This window comes from Ornithorhynchus anatinus, chromosome 9 (assembly GCF_004115215.2).
Source record: "Ornithorhynchus anatinus isolate Pmale09 chromosome 9, mOrnAna1.pri.v4, whole genome shotgun sequence".
In the NCBI taxonomy this organism is placed as follows: domain Eukaryota; kingdom Metazoa; phylum Chordata; class Mammalia; order Monotremata; family Ornithorhynchidae; genus Ornithorhynchus; species Ornithorhynchus anatinus.
The window spans coordinates 39,470,095-39,494,627 of record NC_041736.1 but is presented as its reverse complement, the minus strand read 5'-3'; the positions used below and the strand labels follow the sequence as shown (position 1 = coordinate 39,494,627).

The 24,533-nt window shown below is 39.7% G+C and overlaps 1 protein-coding gene across 1 annotated transcript in view; it reads left to right on the top strand.

The window, feature by feature from the left end:
• The window catches only part of PPP1CB (protein phosphatase 1 catalytic subunit beta), a 37,785-nt gene extending 13,640 nt beyond the window's left edge, over positions 1-24,145 (top strand). Inside the window, exons 2-8 of the mRNA XM_029072058.1 lie at positions 5,521-5,652; positions 13,671-13,901; positions 14,101-14,205; positions 16,370-16,441; positions 19,033-19,184; positions 20,274-20,408; positions 22,317-24,145. Of these exons, the coding sequence (XP_028927891.1) occupies positions 5,521-5,652; positions 13,671-13,901; positions 14,101-14,205; positions 16,370-16,441; positions 19,033-19,184; positions 20,274-20,408; positions 22,317-22,421 (932 nt within the window). The 3' untranslated portion in view covers positions 22,422-24,145. The remainder of the gene's footprint in view (positions 1-5,520; positions 5,653-13,670; positions 13,902-14,100; positions 14,206-16,369; positions 16,442-19,032; positions 19,185-20,273; positions 20,409-22,316) is intronic.
• The last annotated feature ends 388 nt before the right edge of the window (positions 24,146-24,533 follow it).

The following is a 24,533-nucleotide window of genomic DNA, read 5'->3' as shown; positions in this document are numbered from 1 at the left end:
ATTATCATTTGGATGAATATGGCAGTGATTTTTATATAACCATGATATAAGGTAGAGATCATAATTAGAACAAGTCACCATTTTAACCTGTCTATATATAGCCTAATGTACCATCCCATCCATAGTACAGTGCTTCGCACATAGTAAACGCTTAACAAATACCATTATTATTTCTATTCCTTACATTCCCTCTGTTTCTTGAGGACTATGTCCTTTGGGCTCTGGCATGATTCCGCAGAGTAGCTCCATCCCCAAATCTACAGTGCCTTAAAGCCCCTCCGTGTCCTTCCTTTTCCAGCTCTCCTCTGCCAGGTAGTATTGAGTAGCAAAAGAACAAAGTGATACTGGTATTGCTGCCAAGATGGAACCTACTTAAGGTTGTAGGTTTGTGAAATTTTGCTAGGTATCTAAGGCAGTCTAGGTTTGGATGCCTTTTTTTAGAAGGCCATCTCCACATGCAGCAGCTCCAAACTAAAAACATTTACCAGACTTTGAGACCTGGAGGAAAAGCCTGTTGTCGAATATTGTACAAGCAGGTAAAGTGGAATCAGAGTTGGCATCCTTTCAGGAAACCCATCATAGGAGGTATCAGTCTTGCTACAAATTCCTAACCAAGCTGACGATATTGTTAAACTGGGCCTTGCCATAAATACCATCTGCAGCTGCTTGAACTATTTCACCTACATCAACCATGAGCTATTCTTAACATCATGTGAAACGACGACAGTAATTCTAGAATATAGTCCATCAACATCGAGGATTGGTCTAACTACTACTGAAAAGGACTTGTTCACCTGAAAAGGTGGAAGTTAATAGGGTACTTGCTGAAGTGGGGGAAGTGCAAGCAGGGTGAATTAAGAAAATTCTGTAAAAACCAGCTGTGACACAACCTTAAGCAATGCAACATAACTGGAAAGCTGGAAAACAATAGCAGATTTGGAATATAGTAATGACAGCAATTCTAGCAAAGCTGTTTGGCTAGTGACAAATCTGCAAACGATCAAGCAGTGGTATTTGAGTGCTTACTGCATGCCGGGCACTGTTCTAAACACAGCAGAGTTGGTAGAAACAATCCCAGCCCACATGGAACTTATACTCTGTAGGGGCAGACAGACATTAAAATATTTGAGAGATAAATTGTGCATTCATGGTAGTTATGATCCACCAAAGCAACATAAGAGTAAGAGTTATGACAAGTAAGATCTTATCGTACATGAAAGAGTTGGATTTCTTCACCAGCAGTATGAAACTGTCCAATAACATGTGAAAGGAGTACATGCTGACATGCTCAGGAAATGGGAGGTGCCAGTTAGTCGTCTTTCTAATCGTAAGAATCAGGGCTGAACAGGAAGGGATTTTTCATAATTACTTAAGAAGCTCAGGTAAAGTTCCTCTGAAGTACACAGGAAGGCTGCCCAAGCACTTATTACAGTGCATCGCACCCAGTGAGTGCTCATTAAATAACACTACTCTTGTGACCTCAGCACAGGGAAAGTTTATAATGGTTGCAGGCAAAGGACTGATAAGTATAGACAGTAACCTTGTGCTAAAACTTAATAGTTTCTCTTAACAGTAGTGCACTTGGTAGGAAAGGCAAATCATTCTGTGTCCCAGAGATGTATTCTTGACAAGGACTCGTGAATGAATCGATTGAGATTGCCCTTGTATGTAAAGAGGATAAGATGACCCGGCTATTTGTAATTTGACTTAATGATACATGAGTAGCATATATTGGCACACTTTTTAAAAAAATTATTATTATTTTGAACAATGAGTGGGAGTAGGATATATTTTTGCCTTTGCATAAAACCATGCTGGAAGGTTGTGAAAAGTTAGTAAGAAACTTATGCTCTGCCATGGGAAATTGTAAAAATGATACTGTGAGTTGGGACACACAGAACAGTGTAGCCTAATGGGAAGAGCATGGGTCTAGTAGTCGGAGGACCTGGGTTCTAATGCCCACTCCACCACGTAGCTTCTCGAGACCTTTGACAAGTCACTTAACTTCTGTACTTCATGTGCAAAATGATATTCACTACCTGTTCTTCCTCCTACTTAAACTGTGAGCCCCATGTGGAACTTGATTATCTTCTGTCGTACTACATTGCTTGGCACATAGTAAGCACCTAATAATAATGTTGGTATTTGTTAAGTGCTTACTATGTGCCGAGCACTGTTCTAAGCGCTGGGGGAGACACAGGGGAATCAGGTTGTCCCATGTGGGGCTCACAGTCTTAATCCCCATTTTACAGATGAGGTAACTGAGGCACCGAGAAGTGAAGTGACTTGCCCAAATGAATATCAGTTATTCTGGAAGGTGCGCTTGAGACAGCAAAACCATTTTTGAGAAGCCCATAGTTCATATGAGCTGGAAATAAACAGGAATTCCACTTTTATAACAGTTTTCTTGAAATTTGCTCATTTTGAGGTAATGCTCTGGTTTGAGAGCAGTGCAAAGCTTAGTTCAGCTCACTCAGCCCCTTTATCCTCCCATCAATCTTTGAAATATTTTGACTGACTTGACTGGAAAGATTAAAGCTTATTTCATTGTAGCATCAGATATGACAGATCTCTTATGCAGTAGCATAAGGTGCCTTTGTCTCTTGGATGCGAAAGATAACACTTAAAAAATTAGGCATTTTCCATTCACATAAAATCTAGTGAAAAAAACCCTAATCACTGCTATATACTTTGCTGTTCGTGAGATATTGTTAATTTATATTTTGCTTAATTTTGGGGGCCTTGAACTCAGTGCATTTTATTTTTCATTTTTATTTAGTGCACTTTTAATGCTGTTTTCATGGAACTAATTTAAAGTGCTGACAGATATAGTACTAGTCCTCTAGTTGCAATTTTAGGGACTCTGTGAAACTGACACATTTAATTAATGGGCAATAGGGGGTTGGGTTTTTGAGATTTCAGGGTTCGTGACTCATTTCGGAAATGGCAGTACAAGTGTAGCACATATTTAAAACGGGTAATCTTATGTATTATCTGTCACTAAGTTGTGGGCCTCCAAGTCAATTTCTGCCTTTATAGCTATTGTTTCAATATGTAAGCCAAGCTTGGTCTTTCCTGGTGTCTGTTCTTATTTCTTTTTCTGACCATCTTTTTAAATCTCTCTCAAACTTGAATTGTACTTCATGGAAATGGAACAGTACACAGTGTGAATATTTACTAAGTGCCTAGAGTCTAAAGGAAATGAGATCTGTGTCAATAAAACCACTACTCTCTCTCTCCCAGAACCCCTGGTGTTATCCTCAATTTCCCATTGACTTTTAGCTCTCACATTGTCTCTTGCAAACTCCTGTTGATTCTTTACCTGCTGATTCTTTATTACTTTTATTTCCTTTCTGTTACCATCCTGGGTATTACTTTTATTTCCTTTCTGTTACCATCCTGGGGGAAGCTGAAGTCATAGGGCTAGCTGATGGCCTTCATACCATGTCTTCTATTCTCTTGCTCTCCAGCTCACATTTGGCTCCTCCCAAGCAAATGGTACCTTGCTATCACCTCTCCTTTCTCCATCCCCTTGCTCCTGACTTGGAACTCCCTCCTTCCCCCTGTTCAAACCCCTCCTAAAATCCCACTTCCTCTAACAAGCCTTCCCCACTTAATTCCCAGCACCCAAATCATATCATCTCACGTTCTATCTGTAGTACTTTTGTACTTCCCATCCTCAGCGTGCGTGCATATGTGTGTGCGTGTGTATGTGTGTACACACAATTATTTGGTCAGTAATTTTGGTTACTCTATTTGTAAAGGTTTTATGCATCTCCCTCCTGTTAGGGTAAAAATCCTTGTGGAAAAGTAACATGACTCTTCATTCCTTTGAACCTTCCCAAGCGCAGAATATAGTGCACTGCACTCAGTGAATGCTCAAATAAAATTAAGACTTGTGTTTGAGTCACTCCTGATTGTATTTGCTGTGATGTTTGCCTCAAGTGGAGTAGCTCAGTGGATTATAGATTATGGCAGGGTCTCTAACCCTTTGCTGGACTTTTTCTGTCTTGTGAGTTGAGCAGGAACCAGAGAAGTGGAAGCCTTCCTATAATGGAGGGAACTCTACTTCAGATCAAAGTTCCTCCCTGAGCCTGTTTATCTCAGTTTTCTCCAGGAATAAGAGGAATTGGAGGATGGCTGTAGATTGGACAGCTGTAGCATTGGCCTCTCTGCTGGGTCTTTTTTTAGTCTCTAAGTTGACTAGTGGACCAAGAAGGTGGAAAATTTCCCATGCCCTTAGCCAGCTTACCTCAGTTCAAGTTTTTCCACTTACGAAGTAGGTTTGTATCTGCCTCCATCTCCTAGATCTACCATCCCCCACTTCCTTTGGCATGACCATTTCTCTATATACTCCTCTGAGAAGGAATGCCAGGCAAGATGTCCTATGCTACTATTTCTGTCCTGAAAGTATTTACCAGAAAAGGGGTTGGAGTCTCAGGCCCTTGAGGCCTGCCTGGAGTACTTACTCAAAGGCTCTTCCCTGGTTTAGGCACACCACAGTTGGAAACAGAAGTGCTTAACCCTTTTCTTAATTCTGCATTCTCCACTGGGACAACTGGAGCTGGAAGATAGTTTACCATTATTAATTTTGGCAGAATAGGAAGAAGGTAGAGGCCTTTTGGGTCCTCCATCAGCAACAGAAGAAAATGAACTAACATAAGAGTCTCCTGCCTGCACAGGATTTTATCTTCCTTTCCTACTCCTACCAATGATTAAGATGGCAATTTGTTCAAGGCTAAGACCTAGCTGGTGAGAAATTTTGTGAGTCTAAATATTATTTGGGGTGGGTTTTTTTTTTAAAAAAAAACTCAGTCTGCAAAACCTGCATTATATCCAAAACTTTTTTTTGTGGTATTTAAGCTCTTACTGTGTTTCAATCACTTTTCTAAGCACCGAGGTAGATACAAGTTAATGAGGTCAGACAGAAGTCCCTTTCCTGCATGGGGCTCACAGTCTAATTAGGAGGGAGAACAGGTATCCCCATTTTACAGTTGAGGAAACTGAAGCCAAGAGAAGTTAAGTGATTTGGCCAAAGTCACACAGCAAGCAGTGGAAGAGCTGGGGTTAGAACCCAGGTCCTTCTGACTCCCAGGCCCGTGCTCTCTCCACTAGGCCACGCTGCTTCTTGGAAGAGCTAGAAATTAGAGCTAGAATTTGAAAACTTAAGGGCTGAGAAGTGTAAATACTGTATTATGCTAAAAAATGGATCCTGTTTTTTGGGGAAATTTTCTAATGAATACTTTATGGTTATATGAATAACAAGATAAGTGAAAATTACATGTTTTATTTACAAAATGTACAAGTTTTCAATAACTTAAGTCTTATATTGAGGCTATCATTTAAAGAAAATGTAGCATCTGAATCATTTCATGTCTGTCCCCTTATTTTTAAAGATGTCTGATTTAATGAGAAAAGGCACTGAAATATGAAATATTACTAAAATGTTCTTTTCCTTATTTTGCAGTAAGAGGATGTCCTGGGAAATATTACTAAAGTGTTCTTTTCCTTATTTTGCAGTAAGAGGATGTCGTCCCGGGAAGATCGTGCAGATGACTGAAGCAGAAGTCCGGGGCTTATGCATAAAATCTCGAGAGATCTTTCTCAGCCAGCCTATTCTCTTAGAATTGGAGGCACCCCTGAAAATTTGTGGTAGGTAAAATGTTTTGATAAACTTTTGGTCTCTGAGTGTGACCCACACCTCATTACTGTGGGTGGGGAGAGAGCCAGAGGTAGGGGAACATCTGCTGGGGTTAGGCCAGCAGTGGTGAAGGTTTCTGACCGAAGAGCCACCACTGGCGTGGAATCCTGAAAATAGCTGCCTGTCACGAGTGAAGATCGCAGCAACTACCCTGGCAATCACCGGCTGGCTTAACAATCAGTGGTATTTATTGAGCGCTTACTGTGTGCAGAGCACTGTTCTGAGTGCTTAGGGGAAGTTTGTAATGTGCTATCCTTCTGCCCATTGCATTCGGTCTCTCAGCAGGCCCACAACTGTGCACTGTACAGACCATTGGTAATATAATCAGTTATTGCAGGTTTTGGGTTCTGCAGTCTTTGTATCTGCCCTGGAACTCATCCCCTGTTACCGTGGGAATCTTCAGCAACATCATTGTTGAATTTTTCTAAGCAAGTACATTAATTTGCAAGAAACCTAGACTTATGTGAGCTTCGACAGTTCTTGAGTCAGTTTTCTTACTAATTTAAAAGAGCCCCATATTCATCAAATTTCAGATGCTTTAATTGCTATATTATGAAATTCTGGGATTATTATACGTACTTTTATAAGCAAAGCATTAGAACAGCCAGTGTTTAGGTGGAATGTGACCGGCACCACCTATTTTTTTTTTTTTGGGGTATTGTTTACGTGCCCTGGATCAGGTAAGATTTTTAACTGGGTGTAAAGAGCCAATTTCATAGCCTGTGCTGTGGTGGCAAGTAGTAATGTTTCTTTAATTCTGGAACTCATGTTTGCACTTATTTTTAGACATTGTCACGTTTTGACTGCTGCAAAAACAATGCCTTCAACACCGAGATCCCATTTAGAAATTACAATTTAAGCTAGGTAATTTTTTTGCAATTTAATTGCAGCATAAAAGCCTGGCCTATTATTTTGAACTTTACTACCAGACTTTAAGCCTCTGACAGTATCTACGTAGCCATTAAAGATATTTTACATAAAATTCGAATGTATACCCTTCTTCCTGATATGTGGGCCTGGAAGACACCCTGAAGTGGTGCCCAGAATGATTGCCTTTTCTCATTCTGGTTCAGAAGAGAAGGGTGGTGTGTCCCCCAATCCCAACAAGAGTGGGTAATCTGCTTTTTCAGCCCAGCCTTCTACCCTCTCCCTCTCTTCTCCCCTCTTCCCCTCCAAAAAACCTATACCCTACTTAATGCAGTTCCTTTCTTTCCATTCCTTTCAAAGAATGTACACTCACATCCCACTTTTCATTTCAGAGTCATGTTGTGTGGAGAGCATGAACCAAGTTGCCATGCCATAGAGCTCAGGTTAGATTTTCAGGGCCTAACCTAGTCAGACCTCATAGGAACTGAAAAATTTAAGGTTCCTCCTGTCTGGTTTTTATATTTCCTTTGACATTTACCTGAGACAGCACTGACATTTGAAAGAAGCATGACTCCTTTACCTTTGCTGTGTTTACACACTAGCATTCCTGCTAGTCAGTGGTTGCACCCGGTAGATCTATACATTCCTTTTGTTTTGGTTTCATCTTTCCGTGGGAAATGAATCCAAATCAAAGATCATGGAAATGACATCCACCAATCCCCTCTGCTCAATTGGACAGCGAGCAGGCAGAGGAATACAAAGCCCGGAAGACGTTTGTCTAAGCCCAACTTGGACTTTTTGACCCTGCTGTGTGGTCCAAGTCCACAGGTTTGGGTCTCCTGGGATTCCTGGACCCAGCCTTTAAAAGTTCTTCTATAGTCCTTGAGTGTGCTAATATGTAAGCATATGGACTAGTTGAACTCTGTAAAGTTTTATTATAGATTATAAATATTTACAAGCACTTAAATTTTAAATCCCTTTTGGTATATAAGCACATTTGATTGGATTGTGGGAGGAAGTGAGTAAGCCCTCATTTTCACTCTGCCCTCCCCCACTCCTATATCAACTGTGCTCAGTATGGGCAGAAATCACATCTACCAACTCTATTGGATTGTACTTTCACGAGCATTAAATAAATGGCATTGATTGCAAGTGGCGGGTGCTGAGTATCTATTGCAGATTCTGGTATACAAAACAGTAGGGATTCGCTCCATTTTATATATCTGATTTGGAGTCCAGCTTTGTCACCTGCCATTTGACCTTGGGCAGGTTGCTTAATTTCTCTGGCCCTCAGTTTTCTCACCTGGAAAACGGGGATTAAATACCTGCTTCTCCTCCTGTGAGCCCTGTGTGGAACTAGGGACTGTGTTCAATCTGCATATACTGTAATCAGTCAATCTCATTTATTGAGCACTTGCTTTGTGCAGAGCATTGTATTAAGCGCTTGGGAGAGTACAGTACAACAGAGTTGGTAAACACATTCCCTGTCCATAATGAGCTGCTGACAGTCTGGAGGGAGCAATACAGTCTACTCCAATGCTTAACGTAGTAGTTGGTACACAGAAGCGCTTAACAAATACCACTATTAGAATAACAGCAGGGGATGCAGAAGGCATCAACACTCAGATGTAAGGTGTAAGTTATTTTTAGCTTGCTGTCTCCATCCCCAGTTCCAAAACGAGCTGCTGATGAAAGTGCAGGGTTCCCCTGATGCACTTTTCACCCAAGTTTAACTCCAAGCAGCGTTGAGCAGCAGTAACTCGGGAAGCAGCGTGGCTCAGTGGAAAGAGCCTGGGCTTCGGAGTCAGAGGTCATGGGTTCGACTCCCGGCTCTGCCACGTGTCAGCTGTGTGTGGGCAAGTCACTTCACTTCTCTGTGCCTCAGTTACCTCATCTGTAAAATGGGGATTAACTGTGAGCCTCACGTGGGACAATCTGATTACCCTGTACCTCCCCCAGTGCTTAGAACAGTGCTCAGCACATAGTAAGCGCTTAACAAATACCAACATTATTAACATTATTATCCAAAGGGTGTCCGCTGGCTTCCCCACCCCAGTGTCAGAAATACTTAGAAACAGTTTACAAAATTTTGAGTTGTCAGAAAATTCCGGCTAACTGAAAATTTACCTAATTTGTTATTTGCACCTTGATTGTCAGTGCTTTGATGAAAACTGTTCTCTCTGATAATTTCAAAAAATTGAGGTGGTTGGTTTTAATTGAACTTTTCTTCCATATAAATCTATTTAGAAAGATTTGTGAATGTAAGTGGTTGTGGATCAAAAAAGAAATATATTTTGATCTGTGGATGAAAAAGGAGTTTATAGGTTTTCTGATTCCTACTATCTAAAAATAAGAAAACTAGGGGGAGATACCAAATTGAATTAAAAAAAAAAGTTCCGAAGATGTGAATTCTCCAAGATAGAGTGTTTTGACCTGCATAGACTATAAATGTAGTCAGCAGGCTTAAAATCAATCAGTAGTATTTATTGAGCATTTTATTAAGTGCTAAGCACTGTACTAAGCACTTGGGAGAGTACAATTAGAATTAGCAACACGTTTCCCACCCATTCAGGCTAGAGGCTGTTAGCAGGTGAACCAACTCCTTGGGCTCACCAAACTGAGTCTCCTGTCAGCCCTCAGGCTAGGGGCAGTCCCTTAAGAAGTAGATTTATACCCTTTTTTAGAAATCTCTGTAGTTTACTCTTGAGACTTGTTTTTGAAACCTATTAAATAAGACAAGTATAAAATTACAAATCAGAAGGAAAAAAATTGTGTGGTTAAATTTCCCTGATCTGTAAAACTTAAATTCAGTCCATTGGTCAAGTATATTGAGCACCTACTGAGTGCAGAACACTACACCAGCCACTGTGGGGAGAACAGAGACAAAACAAATTCCCTGTCCTGAAGGAGTTTGTTTTAATTGACTTTTGATTATTATTTGGTACAAATGCAAGGTGCTTAGGCACTTAGTGATGTCATCCATTCCTTCTTCATGGAAAAAAGTGAAATTGAGGCAATCTAAGAGCTTCAACTTCTCTCTGAAGTTGATTTTACAGGGCAGGTTGCCCCAGACCAATTTTGGAGGACTGCAGATCTGGGGTGAAATCCAGTGCATGACTCCAGGGAGTAAATTTTCGTCCGGGGTGGCGTAAGGAGTGGAATTCCTGGCCTCCTGGCCCTTCTTCCCACTCTCTCCTTTTGTTTTCCCTTCCTCTCTCCTTCCTTCCTTTCCTTGTCAGAGTGGCCCCTGCTTAAATCTGGAAATGGAGATACCAAGCCTATAGCACCAACCCTATTTCTACAGGTAAGATAAAAAGATTGACTTAAATATGGGCTGAGTGCAAAATATTTTCAATTAGTTTTTTTTAAGTTATTGTTTTCTGAGTTAATAGTTCAGATGACATGGTTTCATAAGGTAGCATTTTACAAGAATGCAGCAAAGAGCTATGTGAAGCATTACCTTATTTTTATGAGCTCTGTTTCAAAGAGCACAAACAGAATTCTTACCTTGTGAAGCATCAAGGACTGCATTAGCAATTTTCTTAAGAGTTCCAGAGTCAACTATAATTTAAGTAGATAAGTCTTGTTAAATGTGCATTAATCAGAACTCCTCATTTTTATACCATACATTGACAACTTTGAGTAAATATTTCCTGTCAGTGATTATCTGTTTTCCAGTTGATACATGATGGTCATATCTCTAGACTGAAAATAGTGTCTACCCAAATATTCCTTTCCCCACCCCCACATTTCCCAAAATCTACTTTTTGGTGTTCCCCAGCTCCCTAATACTGCTATGCTATGTTATTGTGCTACAACCTGGGCTTTTCATGTCTCCTCAGTTAATTCTCTTCTGCATCAGTGCCATCACAATAGCAGTTCTTTATATGTGGAATAGTCCCCTTGCTTCTGTCCACTATATCAGCTCCGTCCCTTATTTTAAATTGCAGCTCATTCGGACACTTTACAGAATCAGGTTGGTCTGCAAGTCCTGAACTCACTCAGAAATCTGGCTTTCTTCCTTATTGGCTTGGGAAGCCCCTCCAAATATCCCCAAGTTAAAAATTCAGGCACACCACAGAGTCAAGATGGAAATCCAGCCATGCTTGCTGGCAGTAAAAGCTAAGTAGTGTCTACCACTAGAGAGGAAATGGAGGTGATTGGCAGGGAAAGTTTTACATATCCCTAAGGTAACTACATTTATTGTTGTCAGGAAGAACCTCATGTCGCAAAATACACTGGTATTCAGCCACCTTGAAGCCTGCAAAATTCTGTTTAGGAACGGAGCAATTAAAGGGGCCAGACCCACTTAGATTGACCTCAAAATAGATCGACCTCAAAGAAAAGTTCAAAATTTTGAAGGTTGTTCATCCATGTTTACCAGGCATATGCTGTCTGGATATGGGCCGCATTGTAGGTTTTTAGCTCTGCCCTACCCGCTCTCTAACTTGCTAGCCAAACTTTAATCCACTTCCCCCCCGACACCCAACTTAGTCTTGTAATTCTTCTACCTGTGGGTTGATTTTTAGACTGCATATCTGTCATCTCTTCACTACTAAATTGTAAATTTTAAAGGATATGGATTCAGTTGAGAGTAAATTTTCCTGCCAGGTTCCAGAGTTAGATGTTTCTTGAATTCAAAAATTGACTGCTTTTGGAGCACCACCTGCTGGCTCTCCTAGTTGCTTCTCTGTATAGCAGGTTTTTATCTGACCAGTTTTTGGTTCATGAAGTTGGCAATTTTCTTTTTCCTTGCCTTCAGCACCGTGCTTGCAACAAGCTCCATTTGGAACTCCAGGACATCTGGAAGTTTGCCCTTACTTAAATCACGGAAGTGGGCCCAAGTAGGAGTGGAAGTGTGCCCAGAGAAGCTGCTTGGCCTATTGGAAAGAGCTCAGGTCTGGGAATCGGGAGAACTGGGTTCTTTTCCCATCTCCACAACTTGCCTGCTTTATGACCTTGGGCCCTCAAAGTACTTAAGTGCCTATTTAATAGATTTGAAGATAAAACTTATGCTGTTTCTCTGGGTTTACTCTCAAAGCTTATGATAAGTCTGGCCCAAGCCAGCCTTCACGACTTTAAGATTAGGGGCAAATACTAAAAGGTAGAACCTTCTGCTTTAATCCATGCCCTTCATTATAAATTTGGTTGATCATCTATGCTGGGCTTTCCTTCCCCCCCCCCCCCACTTTGATGCAGGTTAGATGGCTGATAGAAGTGTTTCTGCTTTTGCGAACAAGTAACATGATGATTTTTGTCCTCTAGACAAGAACAACTTAAGAGAACCTTATCTGCTATTTTTTTAGAACATCTTTACAATATTTGAGGAGTTATATGTCCATTCTGAAAAAGCCTTGCTACTTTTAAAACAGTATGAATGCTGTAGGAATTTTCTAATTGCTTGGAATTTTAGGTGTCCTTTTATTTCCATGATTTGCTGTAGAATATGAGAACATTTATTTAGGCCAAGTCACATTGTTGAAGTCCCAGTTAAAGCCCCTGCTATTCTATTAAAGACACAGCCTTGACATTGCCGTTGAGTAAGAGACGTCTGTATCACATCAGGGGAATTGGACCTAAAAAGGACTAATTGGTGGCTAAATATTTTCATCCTGGAAATTACCTCAAGGCAAATTGAAGTTCTGTTTAAGTAGCTAATGAATCCTTACATTATGCCAAAACCTTCTCCCCTCTACCTCACAGGGAATGAAAAAACTTATTTTATGAACTGTTCATGTATGTTTCATGTATGTGCCTGCTGTATCTTTTCTCCCTCTGCCCTCTTGTCTTTTGTTCTGACACTGTTTTTGTCATCTTGGTCTTTACATATTTCTATTTTTCACATGTCTGTCTCTGCACCTACATCTGTCTCTCTGTGCGTATTGACTGAAGTCTCTTTTTTGGTGTGTATCTGGAGGTAGTTCACAGTTTGGAGGGTTAAAACCGTGTGCAGGAATAATTGTCTTTCATATTGTAATCCTCGTGCAGGGTTCTGCTATCTTGGTGGTAGTAGGCTCTTGCTTAGTGAAGCTTGTGGGGAGAAGGGTTGATTAGGTTTGAGGAGGGGCCAGTGGGCTGTGGAGTGAAATGCAGGCAAATAGAAGTGATAGGTCCCAGTTCAGCCTCCCCTCTCCCTCTTGCTTGTTCACACGCCGCACATCCATAAAGTTGATGGCTTGTCAGGTGCGTATAGGTTGAAATCAGCCTTCTTTTCTACTTGCCCAGGATAAATTGCTATCCTGGATATTTGGAAAACTACTTTTTGGAAATCAGAACTCATTAACAGAGTAAGTTCAGCTAAGTTGAACTTCATATGGATATTTTATTTTCAAGAAAGCACGTGTTCCCTAGACTTCCTATAAATTATTGTAGTGGGGTTACAGCCATTGCGATTGTCAACTGATTCTAAAAATGGGGATTCCAAGGCATCCGATAAGAAATAACAGCAAGGAGCAGCAAGTGAGAAGAGTACCCTGCTCAAAGCCTACAGCTAAAGAGACCCAGCAGAAGCAGTTTCTCCAGTCCCCGCTGCTGCTTTCCTCTTTTTCCTTCTCCTGCTTTTCCATTACACTTCTGTGAATATGTATCCCCCTACCCCAGAAGATGGAAATTCCTGTTCTAGTTCATTCATACAAAGGAATACCCTGAATGAAGTTCTAGAATACTCCTTGGTTTAGAAAAGTTAGTTCTCCTGTATTAAGTGTTTTCATTACACCATATGGATAGAATGCTATTGAAGAATTAAGGAAAGTATCTTCAACATGGGTGTCAGGATAGAATGTGATCTACAACTCGGCTCAGATAAGTGCATGATGAATAAGTGTAAGAAAACATGGTTGCATAGGTGTGCATGGCTTTGGTCAAGGTATGAATACTATACTGTGAAATTCTCCGGTGATATGACTACTGCGTTAGGAGAATTGGGTGTGTAATTGTAACTGGCACATGACCTAAAATAATAGCCTTAGGGATAATACTGAATAAACATTTTTATTTGCTTTTTCTGCTGTTCAACAATGTAGCGGTTAGAAGATTCAGAGCATCAATTTTTTAAATTTACTCTAGCTTGCAGTTGAAATGAATATTTTTTTTTCATTCCCAGGTGACATTCATGGCCAATATACGGATTTACTTCGACTATTTGAATATGGAGGTTTCCCACCCGAAGCCAATTATCTCTTCCTGGGAGATTATGTGGACAGAGGAAAGCAGTCCCTGGAAACCATTTGCTTGCTATTGGCTTATAAAATCAAATACCCAGAGAATTTCTTTCTCTTACGAGGAAACCATGAATGTGCTAGCATCAATCGTATTTATGGTTTCTATGATGAATGTAAGTAGAAGCAAACTTTCTGAAAAACTAAGTGAAACTTTTCAATACCTATTCTCGTCTTTTTATCCCCTATTAGTGGTGGGACTTCCTAATTAAGTTGTTACTCATGTTAATAGTTTTAGGTGTAACCGATCTTTTTGCCCAGTCATGCTAGATTGCTTGTCGTTTCTTATATTCAGTATATTTTTATGTATTACAGGCAAAAGAAGGTTTAATATTAAACTTTGGAAGACTTTTACGGATTGCTTTAACTGTCTGCCTATTGCTGCCATTGTGGATGAGAAGATCTTCTGTTGTCATGGAGGTAAACTAGTCACTCAGTTTAAAGTTTAAAGGAGAAGTCTAGTGCCATATTTTTTTTTTGAGGGGGGAAGACAAAAGTGCCCTGTAATAAAATGTAAAGGATTTCTTCAAACTTTCTGGAAGATAGGTTTAAAAACACTGAGAAGGGCATTTTCTAAGACTACATCAACAACAAAATTTGGAAGCAAAACTCTAGAAGGGGAGGCAGATTGAGATGGTTCCTAGATTTTTAGTTATTTCAGTTTGAAGTAGGGGTGGAATAGCAATGTGTAAATCACTTTTCTAAGCCCTGGGTTAAATACAGGTTTATTGGGTTGGGACTTACAATCTAAGTAAAATGGAAGAAAGCTTCCTCTACAGTTAGATTCAATTGTGAAGGTCAGACCAGCCCTCCTATGTAAAATATTCAAGATATCTCTAATTCAGGCTAAAATAATTTGTTTGGCCGAAGTATTATTTAAAATGCTGTTGTACCATAGCATTTTGAGAATGTGCCTCCAGAATGTGTTTTAACTTTATGATATCTGGCTGTTGCTGTTTCTCTTTTGTCTGCTGGTGGAGGAGGTGCTCAAAATTCAGAAAGTGGTATGTCTGCTTTCATTCTCCTGAACCCACCTCTCGATGGAACCTCACTAAAGGCTCCTTTAATCACAATCACTTTTTAGGTGTTGGTAATTGTAGGGCAAAAGGAGTATTCCTCCCATTAGAAGGTTGAATTAAGGAGGATTTACTATGTAACTTTTTTTTTGCTAAGACTGTAACTAAATCAGTATGAAAAATGTAACAGTGATGAATGGAATTCCCTTATGTCCATAAAGCTAATGGAGCTGCTGAAACCATGAAGTGATATTCATACAGGTTTGAACTATTTCTTAGAAACTAGAAATCCCAAAGGCCTGAATTAGCCTGCTCTGGTTGACCTCGATTTTCTTGCTTTATCCCAGAGTTTTCTTTTTTTCTAATTAAGTGCAAAAAATCACTTTCCCAGCAGTGCTCCATTTTATGTCCTTGTTGGGAGGACAATTCACAGCCCCTTTTTCTTAATATTGCCCAAACTTGTGTGTGTCAGTGTGTTTGTCATCCTAAATTTTAGCCTGAACTTCACCTTTGACTAAAACAATTCCTTGAGCAGGTCTCTTACTCCATTTCTAATGGAAATATCTTCCTTTGAAAATTTTAGGCCCAAGATAGTAAGTACATTTCATGGTATTTTAGGTTAGTTCAGAAAATATGGGTTCACAAATTTACTTCCCTATTTAATTTTTGGAAACTCCCTCAACTCTTAAGCCACGTTTGTCCAGGTGTACTGGCTGTTTTCCATTGCTACCCATTAAGCTAAGAGAATTTACAAGCCAAGTTCACACACATGCATTCCTTTGTCTTGCCTATTGCCTTTTGGTTAGGTTTTGAGACAGAACCTATTCAATTGTAGGCTCATCACCTGAATTATTTTACATCCATTGGCCTGATCAATCGGTGATATAGAGTCTTTACTGTGTGGAAAGCGCTATGCTAAGTGCTTGGTAAATTACAATAAACCCAAGTTGGTAGGTACAATTTGTCCACAAGGAGCTCACAAGGGAAGACTGACGTTAAAATAGGTAATGTTTAGGGTCGAGAGTAGAGTGTGCACGAAGGATGAGAAGCAGTGTGGTATAATGGATAGAGCGTGGGCTTGGGAGTCAGACCTGAGTACTAATCCCATCTGGGAGAGTATAGTATAACAGAGTTGGTAGACATACGTCCAGCCGGATTAGCGTGCATCTACCCCAGTGCTTAATACTATGCCTGCACATAAGTGGATATAAACTTTAAAAAAAAAAATTAAGAATATTTTCATAAACACTGTGGGGTTGGGCTGACCCTATATTTGCAGTTATTAATTGGCAAAGTTAAATTATTTTGCTTTGGTGGTACCAGATAACTGCCAATAGGAAGCTTAGCAGTTTGTAACTTTTCATTTTATAAGTGATCAGTAGCATCAGGATATTTTAGGTTTGAAGTGGGGAGGCGGGAGGGGGGAATATGGCTGTAGTGATTGTGGTTTCAGACTGAAACAGCACCATCCATAAAGTCTAGAGGGTCAGCCTTAAAACCATTTCAGTATAATTGATATATAATGTTCAGATTTCCTTAATATAATTAACGTGTCATTTGTGTTGAAGGACTTTCACCAGACCTGCAGTCAATGGAGCAGATCCGGAGAATTATGAGACCTACAGATGTTCCTGATACAGGTGAGTGAAATAGAAAAGCAATAGCACATCTCTGACAAAACGGTGACAAAATGAGAATATAACACTTAGAACCCAATTTCATTGGGTTCAGAATTTAGTCTTGGGTATGACTTAACTGGTAAATGAGGGCAATTCATTTTATGAGGTAAAGCATGCTATTTTATAGTACCCTCCCTCTGAAATGAACAGTTTCAGACTTGATATTGAGGACCACAATACTGTGTCCTTGCGTCACAACTTGCTGCCTCTCTCTTTCATCTCCTTAATAACTTTCACTTTGGGCCATCACTCTTTATCACTGTCCAAGTAATGGCCATTTCTTGAGTAATTCATTACTTTCCCCTGTGGTCTCTTCTTTTAAGGAAAGCAAGATAATATAGTTCTCACTCTAACCCATCATTTCTGTAAAATCTTCCATTTGTGGGACTATGTGAGAGTTAGTCTTGTATAGCATTAACAGGAAGGGGAACAGCTTTTCAACAGAACTAATGCTTTGAATGCTCCATGAGGGAAACAAGTTTTGTGATGTACTGAAGCTTTGCAGGGAAGGCGGATGCTACAAAAAACTGAGAAATTTGTGTTGATGCAGTGGAAAATAAATGAAAGGTAAGGCTCTGAGCTGTGAAATATTGTTACATCTTGCAAAATGACCAAGTTAAAGCAAAACCTGATAGAAAAACCTAAAATAAATGGGTCAGTTGTATTGTGTAATTGTGTAACCTCTCATACTCCATTCAAAGCTAGAGAGAATTAAGTCCAAGGAGCCAGTGACAGCAGAAGTGGCTAAGATTGGGGCTGGCAAGTGCTCACTCACTAAGACATCTCTCCCAGTCCTGCAGAGAAGGAACAGGAGACGAACCTGAACAGGAAGGGCCTGTCTTAATTTTGATTGAAGTCAATCTAGAAGCCTAACACTAGCCTCTGCCTCTTCTGTGTTGCCTTTTCCCAACATTGCTCCTCACCCCATACTACTCATTTCTACTGGATTTGCTCTTCATAGACTACTTGTCAGTAGACAGTCCAGCCCTCTGCTTCTGTCTGAAGTTCAGTGCAGCACAAGAAGATATCACTTTAGTGCCAAATATCAGTAGTTGACATGATGAGAGCAGTGATCCTAGGTTTTTACTCCTGATTGAAAGTAACATTCCTTAGCACCAATTTCACTCTAAGGCCACAATCGGATTTTTTTCTTTATTTGTGTTGCTTATATCTTACTGAACTACTGAGATGCTTTTTTTATATATGCTTGCTGTTATAAATTAGTCGAGTGTGATATAGTGGAACCCCCTGTAAGAAATGATGGACTAACTTATTCCCTGTCACAAAGACCTTGGGACCTAGAGCTTGTTAACGGTCTGCTCGGGGCCATTTGTACTGTCTCATCATTTTTCCAGTATTGGTTCTCCAAAAGTAGGTAAGAACATTGATTTTAATAGTCACTAACTTTAAAGGGTTCCCATCCTGGAGAGAAGACAGCCTGATCAAAAAGTGGCTGTCATCTTTACCCAGTAATAATAATTGTGGTATTTGTTATAGAGGTTATTATGTACCAAGCAATGGGATACTTAAGAGTACCATCAAGTCAGACACATTCCCTATCCCACGTAGAGCTCCCTGGCTAAACGGGAGGGAGAATAGGTATTGAATCCCCATTTTATAGATGAGGAAGCTGAGGCACAGCAGTTAATTGACTTGCCCAGTGTCACAGAGCAGGTAAGTAGCAGAGCTGGAATTAGAACCCAGATCACTCTCCTCACAGACCCATATTCTTTCCCCTAGACCACGCTGCTTTTCAACCAACCTAGTGTGTTAGTGAATTCAGTGCCCCTCACTCCTCCCCCACACCCCCGCATCTGCTTTCTTGGCTCCTCAGACAAAATCATGCTCAAAACTCAGCCAGCTTTCAAAGAGGCTGAGTGATCTCTGATTTCCATTCTCTCAAGAAATCATTCTTTCTGCACTTTTCTTTTAATCCAAAACCTCAATAAGCAGCTGATCTGAATTCCCTGAACATAGATGAATCCAGATTATCAACTTCAACAGCCTCTTTGCTTTTGTTTGCTCTCAGTCAATCAGGCAATGGTATTTGAGTGTTTACTGGGTACAGGGCAATATACTAAGCATTTGGAAGAGGGCAAGACAACAGAGTTGATTCGTTCAGTTGCATTTATTGAGAGCTTCCTGTGTGCAGAGTTGGTAAACAAGTTCCCTGTCCACCACAGGCCTACAGAGCGGGATGTAGACATTAATATAAATAAGTAAATTATGAATAATCTTTGGCAGAGCAGTAAACCTTTTGGGAAATTAGAGGGAAAAGGAACCAGTATCCCTAAGACAATGGGAAGGGTGAAGCCTGATGGTCCATCAGACTATCCCTTTTGAGTTTTTTCAGAGATGGGGCCCTAAGGGTCTCTGAAAATAGCTATCAAAATTTAGCAATGGTTATATACCTGCTACTGGAGCATTCAGATTAGGGTCATTTTAGGCCTTGTTTATGGTCACAGATCGGGTAAGAAGGAGAAATTGTACTGCTGTTCCTATGTAATCATATTTTTTTTCATTGCTGACTCTAATTTTTAAAACTTTTGAAGGTTTGCTTTGTGATTTGCTGTGGTCTGACCCAGATAAAGATGTACAAGGTTGGGGAGAAAATGATCGTGGAGTCTCTTTCACGTTTGGAGCTGATGTGGTCAGTAAATTTCTGAATCGTCATGACCTGGATTTAATTTGCCGAGCCCACCAGGTATATGATATGAAGTTGCCTGTTGTTCATTCAGTGTCTGTTAGCTTTTATCCTCTGTCTGGTACTTAAATATATGTAGTCTTCTTTCTTCACCTTTTACAACTATCCAAAGGGATTATTTGGGTGATCATAAGGTTTACCTGAAATAGAGTGAATATACTCAATTCAGTCATTCATTCAGTTGTACTTATTCAGTGCTTACTGTGTGTAGAGCACTGTACTAAGTGCTTGGGAGAGTACAACAGAAAAAACAGAAACATTCCCTGCCCACAACAAGCAGTCCAGAGCTGGAGTGTTTCCTTGGGTTTGGCTTCTTTGTGAATTTTTAATGAATTTTGAATTAGTGAAGAACTACTACAGAGTGATAAAAGAGAAAGAGTACCGAGCAACCAGAATACCAGGATGGGACAAAACTGTTGTGGGTCAAGAAGCAGAGCACCTGGGTTCTAATCCTGGCTCAGTCATTTGTCTGTTGTGGGACCTTGGGCAAGTCACTTCACTTCCCTGTGCCTACCAGCTCATCTGTTAAAATGGGGATTAAGACAGTGAACCCCATGTGTGACATGGACTGTGTCCAATGTGATTAGCCTATTCTGTGTGGCACATTGTAAGCCCTTAACAGATACCATAATAAAAAAAATTTCAAATGGGATTGCTTTTAGAGAACAGAGAATATTTTCACCCAGACAGAGAAATAAAAATGGTGCCAGGCATTGAGCAGCAAATGTAAGGGACATTTTAAAAATGCAGACAGACAGTTTAGAAGAAAATATCATTTGTTGGTGTACCCACTGGGGGAAAAAAAGACCAGTCTTGGGAATCCTCTTCAAGGCTGAACAACAGATATACACTGAATGTACATTTATATATTAGATCTAAAGCGTCCACCAGATGTATGGAGAACAGTAGTAGGACAACCTCTTTTTTAAGAACTGAATTTGAATTCGAATGAAGGGCGTTTGAATGTTGGGTTTTTTTAAGTAATTAAACATCTGTTGCCAGAAATGATGGAAACCTCATTTGGAGGTTTTGGTAGTTTTTATTTTCCTTGCATTGTCAAACAAATTTCCCTGTCTGTACTTCTCCCAGGTGGTTGAAGATGGATATGAATTCTTTGCTAAACGGCAGCTGGTAACCCTATTCTCAGCCCCAAATTACTGTGGTGAATTTGATAATGCTGGTGGAATGATGAGTGTGGACGAAACTTTGATGTGTTCATTTCAGGTATGTTATCTTTCAGATTGTTACCTAGTTTCCAAAGTGCTTTTAGTTTGAGTTCAGTTTGCTGTAAGCATGCAAGAGCTATTTTGGAAAAAAAAATTTCTTGAGGAGCATCATGATGACTGCTCTGCAACCCAAGATGTTTCATAAGCATTTTGCTTTTTTGTAGTTGACTTCTATAGTAAATCAAACCTAGAAAATATAATAAGGTATAAACACATGCTATAAACACATGCTCTATAAGTAAACATTCAAAGATGATTAAAGTTCAGAAATGCCACCATTTTTAGGAATAGAATGGCTGTAATATTGAAGCAGCAGGATGACCTAGTGGAAAGAGCATGGTTCTGGGAGTCAGAGGGATCTAATCCCGGCTCTGCCACTTGTCTGCTGAGTAACCTTGGGCAGGTCTCTTAATTCCCCTCTGCCTTAGTTTACTTATCTGGAGAGTCAATATTTGTTCTCCCTCCTACTTAGACTGTGAGGCCCATATTGGACAGGGACTGTGTCCAACTCGAATGCTTTATATCTTCCCCAACAATTAGTACAGTGCTTGGAACTTGGTGCTTAGGTTATTATCATTATTATTATTTCTGCTGGGGCTGTGCCATCAGTGAACGTTTGACTAAAGAACCACCAAAGTGGACATGCCCAGCAAGAATCTTGAATTATAGGGGCTTAAGACCACCCCAGCTACCAAGGCAACCATCTGGTTGGCATAAGTTAGAACTGTTATTTTCACAGTGGCTGTAAATAGGTGCTAACCATAAAAAAGAAATTGCAGGGAATTAAATATACCATAACCCTGCCTTTCTACTTCTGTACTCCTGGCCCCAGCAGGAACAAGACTAGCAAAATGAGGGAGTGTGAGCAGCACTATGCCAATTTCTGTCACTATAATTAAGTTCTTGGGCAGGTCCTTGGTGAAACCCATACTAGGGAATTCGGGCTCTTAGATTAATTTGGGAGAACTCGGGAAGGGTGAGAATCAAGATTTCCTTGTGCCTTGGGACTTCAGAGCAGTAGGGATTGTCTTCTCTGCTTCCCCTCCCCACTTCCAGGGTGGCCAGTGGGAGTGCCCAAGTAGGGTTGGGAGTGAATTTGGGTCCCCTTCAGACTTCCTAGATGGCCTCAGGTGTGAACATGGTGATTTGATGCTGAGGCCAGAATAATCGGGTAAGAAAAAGGCAACTGCTTGAATGAATTTTCGATTTGAAAGTTTCCATAAAATATCCATAGAAGTCGATAATTCTCCTGTGCACTCTGTTCAGATTTGCTTGCTAGTGGCAGTGGGCTACATTCATCTGCCTTAGAACAGTGATTGAAAATAAAACTTAAACATTAAGATACCTAATTTTCATCTCTTAATCAGTCGTATTTGAATACTTAGTATGTGTAGATCACTGTACAAAATGCTTGAGAGTGTACAGTACAACAGAGCTAGCAGACATTCCCTGCCCACAATGAGTTTACAGTCTAAAGGGGGACACAGACATTAATATAAATAATTTATTATATGTATTTTAAAGATATGTACATAAGTGCTGTGGGGTTGAGGATGGGGCAAATATCAAATGCCCAGAGGTCACAGAGCCACGTTGCATAGGTGATGCAGAAGGAAGAGGGATGTAGGGAAAAAAGGTTCATTCATATAAATGACAGAGGACTATGTTAGGAACTATGCTTAATATTATTTATCCCTACCTTCAAAATAATTTAAATGTCTAGATTAAACCCATTCATTTAAAGTTGCCTTGCTTCTGAAGGTGTTTATTTAGGATCCAGAGGTCAAAATTATTAGGTTAACATTCTGCCATCAGAATGTATCCTGTGGGTTTCTTATTGATGGAAACTGCCATTTAGTTCATTTCACTCAAGTATAACATTGCATCGTGATACATTTGTTTAAAGATATTGAAACCATCTGAAAAGAAAGCCAAGTATCAGTATGGTGGACTGAATTCTGGACGTCCAGTTACTCCGCCTCGCACAGCTAATCCACCGAAAAAAAGGTGAAGAAAGGAGCAAGGCAGAGAAATCGTCGGATTCGTCAAGGATAAAACTCCATATTATATAAGTGTGCACTGTAAAACCATCCAGCCATTTGACACCCTTTATGATGTCACACACATTTAACCTAAAGAGACGGGTAAAGGATCTTAATTTTTTTTTTCTAGTAGAAAGATGTGCAACACTGTATTGTTACAAGTATACTCTGTTCTAATATCCAACAAAATACAATCCAGATTCAAAGATATCTATTAAGGTTACGTAGTCACTTATCTCGGTTTTTAAAGTTGAACATCCCAGTTCAAACTAGATGTAGTAACTAAACCAGATGAAAGCATGACGATCCACTTGTGTAACATGGTCTTAGTGTTGCTTGATTGTTATTACTTTAGGCTTGTTTGATTTTTTTTTTTTTAAGGTAGATCAAAGGCAAATATTCATTCCCTCTCTCCCCCATCCCCCATATATTTTTGAAAACAAAATAATTGGGGGAACTTTTTAAGGCAGCCATTGACCTTCCTCTTTTACCCCCAATCTTAAAATATCAGCCTGTTTAATCTTTCTAATGAAAGTGAGTCCCCATTACAGTAATAAAGGATTAAATAGGAAAGGAGTGAATCAATATGTAGAACCCCAAACACTGATTTAATCAGGCCACTTGTGATTGGTCAGTCAGGCCAACTGACAGAACATTTTGCTTTTTACTTAAATTGCCACCGATTTGGATTTGCACACTACACTATTTTAACTTATTGATGCTGTATTGTGCAGGAGCACTTCATTTAACTTTAAGGTAAGACACAACTAGTATTATCCCAGTTAGTTGGTAATGTGATTATGTGGTACCTTGGCTTTAGGTTTTGATTAGCACGAAATATTTTTTGGCATGCTTAGCTTCCGGGTAACACCCCCTTCCCCCGCCCCCGCCCCCCACCAGCATCAGAGCATCATCTTTAGATTCACAGAACACGAGGATCTGTTTTGGATAAGCCCTGGAAAGCTGATAATGTCTTTTTTTCATAAGAGGGATGTATTAAATGGATGCTGATCAGTGGGACACTACTTTAACTATGGATATTGGGTGCTTAACTGTCTAATATTGCCATGTGAATGTTGTACACGATCGTAAGGCTTATGTCACTAAAGATTATATCCTGGATTTTCATGGTCAAAGTTCATACGATATTATTGTATAGACTTCTGCTTTGTAGTGTTCTATAGTAGCAATAATTTCTGTACATGATCAAGAGTTTATTGCAGTATTTCTTTTCCTGTTCTTTTTTAAGGGGTTAATATTAGCAAATGGCACGGTGTAGGAAAGTCACACAGTTTGTAGGAAGGGGAAAACTGCAAGGCCCAGAATTGTGATCCTTTATTAGATGTTACACTATTGGATGTGATTAATAACAGTTTTTATTGAGCATTGTCAAATGACAGAATCTAGAGAAAGATTTCTGATTTATAATACCATTCTAAATGTGCTGAAATAGATGTAAAACTCTTGACTTTAATATCGTCTTTGAAAATGTTAAATTGAGGATTCTGATAATTTACATTTTATGAATTGGCACGTTGTATAATGCAAGAAATATATTTGATTTTGACACAGTGAAAAGTTCTTTTCTTTAAAATGGCTAAGTCTCTTTTCTAATTCCATTTTGTTTTAAAGGCATATTTTAAATGTAGTTTTGTTTTTTTCATTTAGTAAAAGTTGTCTTATTTGATTTGAAGTCTGACTGGTTATTCTGCTAGTTAAATCTCTTTCCACTAACACAGGGGCTTAAAACAATTTTGTCTGAGTCATTTAAAGCCTTAGAGCCAATACGTGATTTGCAAAACCCCACCACCATCGCGCCACTTTAGGAATATTCGCGTTTGACCACATTAGCTTGTTTAGTAAAAGCATCCTTCTTTTGGAAGTATAGCTGGACCACTCTGTTAAAATAAAAAAACCAAACTGTCAATTATGGTTATACCAATTGTAGAGCATTATTAATGATGGACCTCAAGGTATTGACTTCAATTGAAATTTAATTCTACGGATATTTGTGTAGGAGGAGAAAGGTATTTCATGGTATTCACGTATGTTGCGTATATTAAGGCAGCAGTAACATTAAT